Source organism: Pseudorca crassidens, chromosome 9 (genome assembly GCF_039906515.1).
Source record: "Pseudorca crassidens isolate mPseCra1 chromosome 9, mPseCra1.hap1, whole genome shotgun sequence".
Classification (NCBI taxonomy): domain Eukaryota; kingdom Metazoa; phylum Chordata; class Mammalia; order Artiodactyla; family Delphinidae; genus Pseudorca; species Pseudorca crassidens.
Window position 1 is genome coordinate 56,273,078 of NC_090304.1, and position 15,118 is coordinate 56,288,195.

General features: G+C 39.1%; 1 protein-coding gene across 1 annotated transcript in view; it reads right to left on the reverse strand.

The window, feature by feature from the left end:
• The window catches only part of INTS4 (integrator complex subunit 4), a 113,217-nt gene that overhangs the window by 41,926 nt on the left and 56,173 nt on the right, over nucleotides 1-15,118 (reverse strand). The window contains exons 9-11 of the mRNA XM_067750469.1: nucleotides 12,803-12,874; nucleotides 10,853-11,027; nucleotides 6,024-6,229 (exon numbers count right to left, since the gene is read on the reverse strand). Coding sequence (XP_067606570.1) covers nucleotides 6,024-6,229; nucleotides 10,853-11,027; nucleotides 12,803-12,874 — 453 coding nt within the window. The remainder of the gene's footprint in view (nucleotides 1-6,023; nucleotides 6,230-10,852; nucleotides 11,028-12,802; nucleotides 12,875-15,118) is intronic.

Here is a 15,118-nt window from a genome sequence, read left to right on the forward strand (position 1 = left end):
ATAACTATATAACAAAATCTAAGAATCAGAGGACTCTTCCTTGAAGCTCAGTTGGAAACAAGCCTTCTTTATTCTCTAAGCACCCTCTTTTACCCTGCAATTCTCTCATTTCTTTACCCTATACAATTGGGGGGCCCACTTCTCAATAAACACATCTGACCATGTCATCCCCCCATTTAGTAACCTCATTTGGCTTCCCCGCCACCCCTAGGATAACACTGAGTCTCCTCAGCATAGCACACAGGCCCTTTACAATTGGTTCCCTACTGACCTCTCCTGTTTCACCTCCCACCCCTTCTCCCTCACAGCCACATGTGAACTTCTCAATGTTCCCTGTCCAGGTCGTGCCATTTCACACCCCACCCCCCATCCCCCGCCTTTACCTGCGGTCATATGCTAACCTTCTGGTGAGAATGTCATCCCTTACCTTACTTTTGATACGATCTTGTAATTATGGTTTATATTGCTGTTTTCTCTATAAAACTGAGCAACTAAGAGGCAAGAGGACTGTCCATCTCAACATCCTCAGAACCTAGTATAGAACCTGGCTCAGGAAAAATCAGTAAATGTTTGTTGAATGATTTTCTGAGGCATACCTGAGAGACACTGCAAGTTTGGTTCCAGACTACCATGACAAAGCGAATATCACAATAAAGCAGGTCATAAATTTTCTGCTTTCCCAGTACATACAGAAGTTATGCTTATACTACACTATAGTCTAGTTAAGTACGCAATAGCATATCTAAACAAACAATATACATACCTTAATTTAAAAATACTTTATTGTTAAAAATGCTAACCATCAAAACTGAGCCTCAGCAAGTCATAATCTTTTTGCAATAGGAACATCAAAGATCACTGATCACAGGTCACCATCACAAATACAATGATAATGAAAACGTTTCAAATACTGAAAGAATTACCAAAATATGACACAGAGACATGAAGTGAGCTGCGGGAAAAATGGCACCAATAGGTTGGGGGTGCAGGGGGAAGAAAAAAACACAGGACCGATAGACTTGCTCCATGCAGGGTTTCCACAAACCTTCAATTTGTAAAAAATGCAACATCTTCAAAGCGCAATAAAATGAGGTATGTCTATATTATGAACTACTACCATATGAAGCGCTTTACATGAATTCTCTCATTTAATTCTTAAAAGAAACATAAGAATATGTGAAATTATCCTCACTTTAGAGATGAGAAAACCAAGAACCAGAAGGATTAAATAATTTGTCCAAAATTGCAAGGCTGCTAAAATCCTTTAATAGCTTTTAGTTGTTCTAAAGGCTCTGCATGAGCTGGTCCCACCAACTCCCTCCAGCCTAATCTCATACCACACACTAGCTCTGTTACTGCCAGGCCTTCTTTTGGTCCCTCAACTGTGTCATGTTTCCACCCACCACAGTTTCTATACTTCCTGCTCCTCTGCCTGAAATGTCCTTACACCTCACACTCCCAACTCCTCCTGCCAAGTTAGTGCCTTATTCCTCCTTTAGAGTTCAGGTTCAGAAGCTTTTCCTGATTGCTGTACCCCCTCAACTCCTGAAGACCAAGTACCTCCATGATATACCACCATGGGACCTCACTTCTTTCTGTCGTGAGCTCCTTATTTCAACTTATATTACACCTTCATTCGTGTCTTATTTGTCTGTCTACCTCATACCTAAATTCTAAGGTCCATGAGAGCAGGGCCATGGCTTTTGCTCACTATTGTGTCCCCCTTCGCACAGTGCCTGGCACATAACAGATGGTCAATAAATAATAAAAACAAACAAACAAAGGGAAAAAGGGACCAAAGAGAAGAAATGACAGGTTGATTTGGATCTGTCTGGCTCTGTATGTAGCACACTTAAATAAGATATAATGCTTTCCATATGAACAAATCTCCACCACTGATAGGAGGCAGCTATATGGATGTAATGGAGAAACAATTGTCAAGTAATAAGAAAACAATTTTGACTCGTGTGTTTCTTAAGAACTTCCCAGTTATACAATTAACCTGTGTAGATTTGTTTTAGGAAATGTTTACTAAGCATCCTCTATGGGCAAGTCACCACATTAAACCCTGAAAGGATACAGTAAAGGGTACAACATGGTCACTTAAGGACTTCACAATCTCATCAGGGAGATAAGACAAACATACTAAACCTGACATAAATGGATAAAGTGTGAAAACTACAGTAAGAGACACATGGACTTGGTACTCAATAATTATGCCTTAAATGAAGGAATGAGGGGAAAAGTCAATTTATTTGATATGAACTTCAAGAATGAGATATGTTGGGGCTTCCCTGGTGGCGCAGTGGTTGAGAGTCTGCCTGCCGGTGCAGGGGACACAGGTTCGTGCCCCGGTCCGGGAATATCCCACATGCCGCGGAGCGGCTGGGCCCCGTGAGCCATGGCCGCTGAGCCTGCGCGTCCGGAGCCTGTGCTCCGCAACGGGAGAGGCCACAGCAGTGAGAGGCCCGCATACCTCAAAAAAAAAAAAAAAAAGAATGAGATATGTTGAAAGCGGTAAATTGTTATGTTATCCTTCTGCATAAAATTTTCCAATGGTATCTCATAATACTTAGAATAAAATCCAAACATCTTACAACAGCCTCCAAGGTACTCTACCTGCCCCTACCCACCTCTCAGACCTCATCTCATACCACTTTTCTACTTTCTATGTTCCACCTATACCAGCCTTCTTACTCCTGTTCTGGAAGCACACCAAAGCTCACCTATGCCTTAAGAGCCTTTCTACCAGCTATTGCCTCTTCCTGAAGGTCCTTCCTCCAACTTTCACATGGCTGGCTTCCTTTTGTCATTTAAGACTCAGCACAGGCCCCAGCCGCTGGGTCGACCAGCTGTCCCGGCGGACTTGCGTTCCATAGTCCCAGCTGTCTGCTCCTTATTTGTGTCCTGAAGATTAGTGTGCCAAGTTCGTCTGTTTATTAAGATTAAATATGTAAACAAGAACCAAAAAAAAAAGACTCAGCACAGGGACTTCCCTGGTGGCGCAGGGGTCAAGTATCCACCTGCCAATACAGGGGACACGGGTTTGAGACCTGGTCTGGGAAGATCCCACATGCCAGGGAGCAACTAAGCCCATGCGCCACAACTACTGAGCCTGCGCTCTAGAGCCCGTGAGCCACAACTACTGAAGCCCACGCGCCTAGAGCCCGTGCTCTGTTACAAGAGAAGCCACCTCAACGAGAAGCCTGCGCACTTCAATGAAGACCCAACGCAGACAAAAATTAATTAATTAATTTTTTAAAAAGACTCAGCACAAACACTGTCTCCATAGAAAGGCTTTTACTAATCCCTAACTTTACAGTGAAACTTCCCATTCCTCCATCACTATTTACCTTCTGTATAAGACTTATCACTCTCTGAAATCATATTGTTTACTCTACCTGTCTTTAGAATATATGTCCCATGAGAGCAGGGAATCTGTTTTTGACCACTACACCTCCAGTACATAGACAGCACTTGTTGAATTCAGGTAGTAGCTCAATGTAAAAGAAAGGAAGAAAAGAAAGAAAAAAAAGTAAAGGAAGGAAAGGAAGAAAGGAAGGAAGGAGCAAAGAGACAAATTAAGGCTGGAAGGGTCAGGTACCTAAATTTCAACACAGTGAAGTACAGAGGCACAATAACTATATAGAGCAGTGAGCAGTAGGGTAGAAGAACAGACAACGAGTTTATATAAGTCTAAAATTCATGGACAGAACTCCAAGTCAAGGAGTTTAGACCTAAACAAATTCTTTGTGAGTTTTATACAAAAGTGCTCATAAATAAGCCTATCATGGCCCTATGAACAATTAAGTATGTCAAATTATAGCTTGGAATATAGCTCAGCTACTTAACGTTTACTGAGCATCTACTTGTGTAGATGCTACAAAGCACTGCGAATTTAAGAACGAAAAAATCAACACTGGCGCCTTGAGAAGCTCACAGTCTTGTGGAATAAAGAATTAAACAAACAGAACACCTACTGATAAATGCCACAGTAGCATAAACAGGGTGTTACAAAAATACAGATGAGTGCTATTTAGCCCACTCAGCAGTACAGTTAGTTAAGGAAGGCTTCCTAGATATATTACCTAGTGTGGATTCTGGGAATAAGCAGAAGTGTGCTACATGAAAAGTGGCAGTTTTGCAGGCAGAGGAGAACAAGTTACAATGAAGGCAAAATGGTGAAGAAAAGCAGGATGATTAGCGGAGTGACTACAGCATAAAGTTCAAGGTGAGGAATGATGGGAATGAAAGCTAAAAGGAAAGGGGCTAGGCTATAGAGACCAACCATAGAGAACAACACAAAAAATGAAAACTTATCTTCCTAGGAAAAAATACGAGGGACTTAGCTGGTGGCGCAGTGGTTAAGAATCCGCTTGCCAATGCAGGGGACACAGGTTCGATCCCTGGTCTGGGAAGATCCCACATGCCGTGGAGCAACTAAGCCCATGTGCCACAACTGTTTAGTCTGTGCTCTAGAGCCCGCGAGCCACAACTACTGAGCCCACTCTCCTAGAGCCTGTGCTCCACAATAAAAGAAGCCACTGCAATGAAAAGCCCACGCACTGCATCTAAGTGTAGCCCCTGCTCGCCACAACTAGAGAAAGCCTGCGTGCAGCAACGAAGACCCAACGCAGCCAAAAATAAATAAATAAATTTATTTTAAAAAATACGTGAAAAAAATTATAAAGATTTATAATTCAGGAAAAATCTTAAGAGAAGTGCTAAGCAACTGAGAGAATGATAAAGACCTTCAAAATCAAAGCACCTAACCTGTTTTCTAAAGTATGTAGCAGAAATCTATAACAAGTGCTAATATGTAAACACCAAATTGCTATCCCTTTCACAATATCTAAAAAAGGGGGGTGGGAAATCAAAGCCCAACTCTCATTTATTAATATTTTGAAAAACTTCAGTGACTTCCCTGGTGGTCCAGTGGTTAAGAATCCGCCTTCCAATGCAGGGGACGGGGGTTCGATCCCTGGTCGGGGAACTAAGATCCCACATGCCACAGGGCAACTAAGCCCACACACCGCAACTACTGAGCCCGTGCACTCTGGGGCCTGCAGGTCACAACAAGAGAAAAGCCCGCATGCTGCAACAAAAGATCCCACATGCTGCAACGAAGATCCCATGAGCCGCAACTAAGACCCAATGCAGCCAAATAAATAAATGAAAAACTTCAGAGCTCGCAAATAAAATCCAGACACTTTAAAGAAACAATTGAAGAACCACAAAGAGTTGTACAGCCTGGGAGGCAAATCTGTGTTCGTATCCTGGCACAGACACTTATCACCTGTACAACCTCAGAGAAATTACCTTTTTTCTGAAAACTCCAAGGTTGAATGAATTGATCCCTAAGATCCCTTCCTGCTGTCTATGATTCACTAGAAGAATTAAATCAAATCAAGGCTGAAAAGAATTCTTCATTATTTAGCTCCTGCCTTATCTGTAGCCACTTCCCTTCCCTCCTCTCTCTCTCAACTCTATGTTATATTACAACGAATTCCTCCCAATTCCTTGAATATATCATATCCACTCTTACTTCTGGATCCTTAGACACTGCTCCCTCTGTTTGGTATCCTTCCACCCTACTACTATCAGTGCCACTCCTTCCCAAGAAAATGTTTCATACACCTGAATCTAATATAATATAGTAAGTCAGCTATACTTCATTAAAAAAAAAAAAAAAGAAAGAAAGAAAATGCCTCATTAAGTCCTACTCCTTCAAGTATCCACTACAGCATTCCTTCTTTCTTCCCTATCTCCTCAACCTTACCCCAGGCAATTCAGGTTAGATACTCTGCATTCCCAGAGCATCCTATCCTTCCCTGATCATAGCAATACTAAGCTTTATTCTAATTTCCTGTTTAATAGTCAGTCTCCTCCACCACGAAGGAGTTGTATGATGAGAAGGCAGAATTGTGCTGCCTCTACACAATTTTATCATCAATGCCTGGTTTAAAAAAAAAAAAAAAGTGGTGCTCAGTAGGTATTGATGAGGAAATGCATAACAAACTCACCTCTAACACAGCCAGGACAGTGTCAAGCTGATCCTCTCGAAGGGTGATATTGTTAGAGATTTTTCTCATGGTATGTATGGACTGTAGACGTACTTCCTCAATTTCATCATTAAACATGTCAACCAGGAAATCAAGGCACTTCTCAGCAAAAGAGGGTGAAGACTGGGCCAGCATGCAGAGCGCCTCTACAGCAGCAATGCGGACCTCTAGAGAAAAAGGGCCAAACAAAACTGCACGTCAAGTTAAGATCCATGGGAAAAATGTAAGAAGGATTCCTTCTCATTCAGGTTTGTGTTTCCCTCTCTACTCCTGTTACTTTACAAACTCTCTCTGGGAGATCTCCTCCATGCCTGCAGATTCTGCTACCACCTTCACACAGACCTATGAACAAGGATGTTGGTACCACAGGGACTAAGGTTTAGATCCTGACTCCTTGAAAACTCAGCTGTCTTATTATCTCAGTAGTCCAACCACAGTAAAGTACTTTTTAAAAAAGCACTTTTAAAATAATATTATTAAGATTAAAACAGGGTCGATATCATTATTCTCATTCTACAGATAAGAATCAGCAAAGTGGATAAACTTGCCTCAAGTGAATGAGAGCAGAGATAAGACTAGGACCCAGGTCTGCTAATTCTAGACCAGCATCATATAGTGGTTAAGGGTACATGCTCTGGAATGATAGAGGCCTCACAGTGAATTGTGAAAAGTAATCCATCCACTAACTTGGACGGTGATCTTGAATAAGTAAATTAACTTCGTAGTATCAATTTTCTCACCTGTTAAATGGAGATAATACCCATTTCCTTACAGAGTAGTTAGGAGGAGTAAACGACATAGTGTGGGTAAAGCACATAGCACACTGCCTGGCATATGTTAAAAGCTCAATAAATATTAGCTATGATTTAGGTACACATCTTGTAAGCACCTTGAAAACAGAGGCATGTCCTCTATCTCTTTACATGCTCAGAACATGTAACAGTAAAGCCACTGAATCCAGGAAGCCCTTCATTCTTTCACTAACACTGTCGCCTGAACGTGTACTATATGCCAGGCCCTGTGCTGACTGCTGGGATACAGAGATGAGAAAGCTATAGACCATGGTCGCAAGACTTCCATAAAAGCTTGTTTTGTTCCAGCGGTTCCCACAATAAAATGTACAGTTTCAAAAAAGAAAAGAAAAACACTCAAATTGTGGTTAAAACTCTCCAATATACTTTGGTTTTTGTATAAGAAAGGTTTTATAGACACCTTAAAAGCAGAGTTACTACATAAAAGGGAGATGACTCAGATTTTTCTTGGTACTTATAAATTCCTCTTTTTCATCAGAAGGGAAGGATTTGCTCTACATCACATCTATGTAATTTAAACAGGAAATTGCTAATAATTACAAAGCAAGCCAGAGATGGACCCAAATGTTTTAACTGCTAACCCTGCTTCTTAGGGCTTTATCCATTACATTGCATTGACTCATGTGTAACTCTTGCAAGTGTATCAAGGGAATCACAGAGAAACTTCAGATCAACATGAGATAATCAGTATGACCTGACCTGATGCAATTCCAAGCAGAAGCAAAGAAGCTTGGTTTTTTACTTTGCATGCTACAGGTAGCTACAGGTAGCTAAATTAGCTAAATTAATTTAGCTACAGGTAGCTAAATTAACAATTTCTACTGGACTTTTTGGAATGTTGAAAATATATAGTAGTCTCCTTAAGGGTCCAGGGCAGAGAAAAGGAATTAGCTTGCTCGAGAATAAAAAAAAGACTGATCCTCTGGTGTCTTAACATATGTAATCAGATCCTAGTTTTGCTACTTACTAGCTTTATGCTTAGTACTGAAGGTACAAAGATGAACAAGAACAAGACTGTGTCCCAGCCACTATAGACTAGAATAGTTAATTGCATTACAGAGTGATGAATGATACAATGGAAGAGCACACGTAGTATGAAGAAAATGCAGAAGAGGCACATAGCCTACTCAACAGGATCAGAGGCAGCTTTTCAGAAAGTGACCCCTAAAATAATACTTGAAGGAGTTGCTAGGCCAGAGGAAAGGAAAAAGGCCTTTCTATGCAGAGGAACCACATGTAAAGGCCCAGAAAGGAGGGAGAACATGCAACAACTAGAGGACTAGAAGTATGTGTGATACTACACTACAGTCTATAGCCAATGAAATAAGGCTCCATTTCACTCCCAGCAAATGTGTCCCTAAAATCCTGATTTACCCAGAATTTTATAGGTATGATTAGAGAGCTGCCATACCTGATGCTGGTTATGATCTAATCACTTTCCAAAGTTAAGTTCCTTTAAGTAAACATTAGTGACAAACTAAAAACTGTAGAAATCAACCACATAAACATTAACAGTGATTAAATTCAATTGCAGAAACTAAACAAAGCAAAAATGCTAGGAGAAACAAAATAAAATAGGTTCTAGTTACCTGTCTTAGGATAAAATGGGTTTTAATAACTGGAATTCCTTATTATCTAACACTATTTAAATTTTTAATTCATATATCAAGTTCATGGAGAACATAAGCAGAGGTAGCTTTAATTAATTTCCATATATACAGAAAATCTTACAGCAAATTGAATAGGGTAACCCAATTCTAATATCTACTAATAGAAAAATTGTCTTTCAAAAGTAATTTTCTTGCCCTTCTAAGAAGTTCTATTCTGAGGTATCATTTTTATAGGCATTTTAAAGACCTGAGCTCTAATCCTCTGACACAAATTTACTATAAAATTTGGACCATCAATATTATCTCCCCACATCTGTTAGCCTCACTGAAAATAGGCTGGAGTCAATCATCTCAAGGCACTGACAGTCTGTGATCTATGTGAAATGGAGAGCATCATATTGAAGAAATCGTAAGAGCTTTGCAAGCACTTCTATTACTGGCTAAAATGGAGTAACAAGGGCTAGATTTATCTTTCTATCTGAAACAACTAAAAACAGAGACAAAATATATGAAAGAAAAGTATTCAACACACTATACAACAGGCAATAAGAGGTAGTGATCCCTGAGAGACAGGAAATAAATGAGGTGAGCTTTATGATTATACCAGTTTACTGTCTGTAGAGTTTCCAGGTTGTAGGTCGCCCTGAGTTGAGAAGACAGAGCTGGGAGTCTGGAAAGGCCAATGTGACTAGAGTTCATAGGGCAAAGTACCAGAAAGACATGCACAGAGAGAGCAAGCCTAGGAGGTCTGCAGAGGGTCCTCCTCAAGTCTTCAGGCAAGTTCTGTTCTGTGAAGAAACTATCCAAGGCCTGAGAAAGAACCACTCAAGAGGGTTCGAGGGAACAATCTCCAAAGCTCATACATGGTCAACAATAGTTTTTTCAGAAGAGTTTGTTTCACTAGTGATGAAAAATAACCCCTAGACTAAATGCTACTTAGGTCCACCTAACAAAGCTTAAAAACAAGACCTGAACTAACTGCATTCTAGAACAAAGCTCAAGAATACTCATAGGAATATAACAATGTTCAGCACCCAATAAAGTAAAATTCAGAGTGTCTGACATCCAATCCCAAATTACCAGGCATGCATAGAAGCGGCAAAATATAATCCATAATGAGGAGAAAGATCAATCAATCAAAACCAACCCAGAAATCACACAAATAACAGAGCTAGGAGACAAGGACATCAGGATAGTTACTGTAAATACATTCTCTGTTGACAAAGCTAGAGAAAAGATTAAGCGTATTAAGTAGCGATACAGAAGATACTAAACAAATGCAAATTCTCATCAAACTTCTAGGGATGAAAACTACAATGTCTGAGATGAAAAATATACTGGATGGAATTAACAGCAGATTAGACACTGCAGAAGAAAAGATTAGTGAACTCCAAGACAAAGCAATAAACATTATCCAAAATGAAACAAATAGGAAAAAAAGATTACATGGAAAAAAAAGAATAGAGCATCTGTGAGCTGCAGGACAACCTCAGTAGCCTAATATATATGTAATTGGGAGTCCCCAAAGGAGCATGGGGCCAGAAAAATATTTAAAGAAATAACAGTCAAAGATTTTCCAAATGAAAACCACAAACCCATAGATCCAAGAAGCTCAACAAACTCCAGGTATAAGAAACATGAAGAAAATTATACCAAGGCATATTATAATTAGATCGTTTAAAACCAGTGATAAAGAGAAAAGCTTAAAAGCAGCTAGAGAAAAAAAGATACATTATGTACGGAAGAACAAAGATTTAAAATGACAGCAGAGTTCTCAACAGAAAAATGCAAACTGAAAAACTGTGGAACAAGATGTTTAAAGGACAAAAAAATAAATAAACCACTATTAATCTAGAATTTGATTCCCAGTGAAACTATCTTTCAAAAATGAAGGCAAAATAAAGGCTTGATTAGTCATTAGTTAGTCAGACTAACCTGGGTTTAAATCTTGCTTCTGTCTCTTACTAGCTGAGTGACTAATAAGAAAGTACAATTGTTATCAGTATAAATATCAATTTTTACTACCATTTATTAAGTGCTTACTATAACTGGGTTATGTATCATGTCATGTATATGTAATGTCATTTCATTATCACAATTCAGAAACACTTGCTATTAACCTTGCTTTACAAAAATGCTAGAATTTGAACCTAAATTGACTGAACCCAAAGTCCATGCTCTTAACCACTGATCCATACCACACGAACCTCAACCTCTTCTGTTTATAAAATTAAAATAATAGTAGATAGTTCACTGAGTGACTCTAAAGATTACGTGAGACAACCTGTATATATCACTCAGTACAATGCCAGACACATAGCAGCCACTCAGTAAATGGGCACTGTTATTTTTATGAAGTCATTCTTACCATACATTTCATCTTCCAATCCATGAACAAAGGCTCCACAAGCTCCTGACTCGATCAAGTTCACAGCCCCTGTATCTACTTCTTCCTTGGGAGCATCATCTCCCCACTTCCTGCCGCTGGAAAACTCTCCTGAAGTGTAAAGTTCCTTGGCACGTTCATGTGCAGTGCGTTTCCTCTATAGAAGACAACAATTACCACTTGATAGAGATTCATGAGAACTAAGTTGCACCCCAAGAACATGAGAAAGTAGGAAATAAGATTGCTCTCTGAGAGTTACATTTAAAAAAAAAATACTCAATAGATCAGAGCAGAGAAATGCAAATTCAACTTGAAGTTAAGATCAAGGTTCTCAGGTCATCAATAGCTGATAGTAACCTTATTAAAGATAGTAACTTCATTAAAGATAGCACAAGAATGTTGACTGGACAGGTGGTTATGTTTGCCATGGCAACATAGGAAAGGGAGAACCAGAGAGGTAAATAATGGCAGCGTCCTTCCAAGCACCATCCTGGGTAGACAATACACTGGCCCTAGAAAATAATTTTTTTCATCCCATAGAAGTAAGCCTCTATTTGACAACACTATGCTCACCAAGCAAGTGTCTAGTAAATTTACTTTCTTCACAGATTGCCTAAGGGGGAATGTACTAGTCAGCTAAAGTAAATATTGAGTCTACTTGACAGTTACAGTTACCTTCATAAATGAATAAACTGGCATAGATATCAGCCTCTGTGAACCTTCCTGGTGTGAGCCCACATCCTCATGGCTGATCATCTCAAAGGCACTGATGAAATATAGCACCTACGCCTACAAGGATGTGGGTCAGACGCAGAAGTAAAGTTTGTACCTTGCAAAGTGTCTTAGAAACCTTTGCATTACCCATCCCTCACCATTCACCATGAGCGTGTCCTTCTTTGCACTTCCACCCCAGTATACACAAAGAACACTTAAGCAATCACTGACCTCAAATGAAGGGAATGTCCTTCAAGAAAGCCATGCAGCAATGTTTCATGAAGCACAGATACTAACTCCCCAACCATTCCCAAGAATTCATCTTATGGAATAAATCAAAACAAGAAAAGATCTAATATCCATGAAGGTGATTCTCTATATGTGAGTTATAATGGTAGAAAAATTAAGGAGAAACTGTAAATGTATAACAAAGGGCTAAAAAAATGATGGCACATCTACTTAACAGAATATTACGCTATCAGTAAAAATGGTAAGTATGAAGTTAATATGAAAAAAAAAGCATATGAGGTAGTGGTAAATACAAAAAGTAGACTACAGGGGCTTCCCTGGTGGCGCAGTGGTTGAGAGTCTGCCTGCCGATGCAGGGGACACGGGTTCGTGCCCTGGTCCGAGAGGATCCCACATGCCGTGGAGCGACTGGGCCCGTGAGCCATGGCCACTGAGCCTGCGCGTCCGGAGCCTGTGCTCCGCAGCAGGAGAGGCCACAACAGTGAGAGGCCCGTGTACCGCAAAAAAAAATAAATAAAAATAAAAAATAAAGATACTGACAATGAATGCTCCTATCATATTCTCAGACTCATATTTGTTCTTGACAACTATGTCAGACAACTATCACAGTCAAAGCTTAAGGGCATTCTGTTACTGTTCAGAGAAAGGATTAACTCACTCTTCCATGAGAATTGCTGTTGAAAGGAGTCACAAAGACAAAGACAAAGTCACAACTACAAAGACCAGACCTTTGTAGTTTCTAACAAATAGAAAGTTAATCTTGCCTCTTGTAATTGTACAAGTACTTTTACAATTGTAAAAGTAACTTGTAATTTGGTTCAATTTACAAAGATTTTAAATTAAAATGTAATCTAGTCATCCTAATTAACAAATTTATGGGCTGTAAAATTAAATCAACACAACTTGGCTTATAGCTACACTGATTTTGGTTTCAGAAACCCAGTTTAAACAACAAAGAATTCAAGTTACCCTCAGATCTGACATCAGCTTCTTGTCAAGCGTCTGTTCCAAGAAATGAGAACTGACTTGTTCCATAGAGCCCTATAAAAAGGAAGAATCCAGAGCAATTAAACAACTTTTAAGATCTGAACAATATCTTCAAATTCAAAGTTTGCCACCAACTTAAATGCATAAAGATAACATTATTCTTTTTTTTTAATTTTAATTTTTTTTTATACAGCAGTTTCTTATTAGTCATCAGTTTTATACACATCAGTGAATTCATGTCAATCCCAATCGCCCAATTCATCACACCCCCACCACCCCCACTTTCCCCCCTTGGTGTCCATACATTTGTTCTCTACATCTGTGTCTCAATTTCTGCCCTGCAAACCGGTTCATCTGTATCATTTTTCTAGGTTCCACATATGTGCATTAATATACGATATTTGGATAACATTATTCTTGATAGTAAAGATCCCTATGGGTTTTGAATCATCAGGAAAATAATAAAATCACTAGCAGCAGCAGCTAGCACCTATACAGAGCTACTAGGTGTCATGCACTGCTCTAAGTGCTTTATACATATATTAATTCATTTAATACTCACTACAACCCTATGAAGTAAATACTAATATTAGTCACGTTTTATATAAGGGGGAAAGAAGGCACAAAAAGATGAAGTAATTCATTCAAGGTCACAAACAGTGTAAATTACAGAGCTGGGCTATAAACCCAGGCTCCAGAATCCTTTGCCTTAACTACTACTCTCCACTGTCTCTCCATTCCTTTTCATTCCATCCTTTCCATTCATTTGTCCATTCATTCATTAAACAAATATATACTTAGCAAACCATTCCATTATATGCCTAGAGTTACCAGGAACAGGTACACAAAAATAAAAAGACATCAACTCTACACTCAACAATCACACACTAGTGAGGGAAATTGACAAGTAAAGAGATTACTGCATTATGGTATGAAATTTTATAATATACATTTATAAAGGGTGCTATGGGAACTTAAAGAAAAGCAGTATGGGGTGGAGGCAGAGAGAGGTACATCTGGGGAACTGGAAATCACAATTAAATGCATAAAGAAAATGTTATGTGGGAAACATCAAGTGGTTCTATGAATAGAACATAGGACGGGGGTACTGAAAATGAGGCAAGACATGTCGGTAGAAAGCAGGTCATAAAGGTCTTTGTTTGCTATGGTAAGGAGTTTGCCTTATGAATAATAACTCTATAGATAATTTCTATTAAATACTTAATGAGCTCAGTAATGTACAAAGACTTGCATTTTAAAAATGTATCCCTCCCAATAATCCCATGAAGAATGAGCATTATCCTCACTTTTTATTTATTTTTTATGAGAAATTGAGGCTGAGAGATTCAGTAACTTGCTCATTTCAAATAAGAGAGAAACATAATCAGATTTATACTCATAAACATCATCTTGGCAGCAATGTGGCTAATGGACCAGAAGGAACCCAAAACAAAGCAGAGACACAAGTTAGGAGGCTATTTAAAGCAGGTCCTAGACATTCTTAAGGAATATATTGGAAATCTTCTCTAATTCCCAAGTTAATAAATATGGAAATGTTTATACAGGCTCAGACTTTTTCTCCAATCACATTTTCCATATCAAGTTACATGTTCTTTGGGAGTACTCTTACCCAAGTTAACACCTTTCCTACAATTCTAGAAGGGCAATTGTGCTGTTCACCTTAAGTAGTTTCAAAACCACTTTTTCTTATCTCTACATGGTATATAGTTTGTTACATAGGTCTGAGCCAATACCAAATCTAACATTCATTTTTTTAATGCAAAACATCAATTTTATGAATAAAAACTATACATTTTTAAGAACTCCTCACTTTCTCTTTAGTCTTACCACCAACATTAACAGTTGTCTTTTTTTTGGCCGCACCATGAGCCACGTGGGTCTTAGTTCCCCGACCAGGGACTGAACCCGTGTCCCCTGTATTAGAAGCGCAGTATCTTAACCACTGGACTGCCAGGGAAGTCCCCAATAGTTGGCTTTTTAACAGGCACTTTGTTTTTCTACAAAGAATGAAAGTTTTAATGACTTCACAGTAAGTTACTGGAACCCACAGTCTCAACGTCCTCCTCCAAAGCCTTCAACTGAGCTCTCTCCCAACACAGTAGCAAAGAGGGGGTACTATTCAAATTCTAGCCTCAAAAAATTGCACATCATTATTTGTAACAAGTTTCCAGTGTTATGTAAGAATAGCTGAAGCTTTCCATTTTAAATCCACAAATAGCAAGAACCTTACAGCATAATCCACTTGAAAAATAGTAAAACCTGAACTGTTACAAGCGC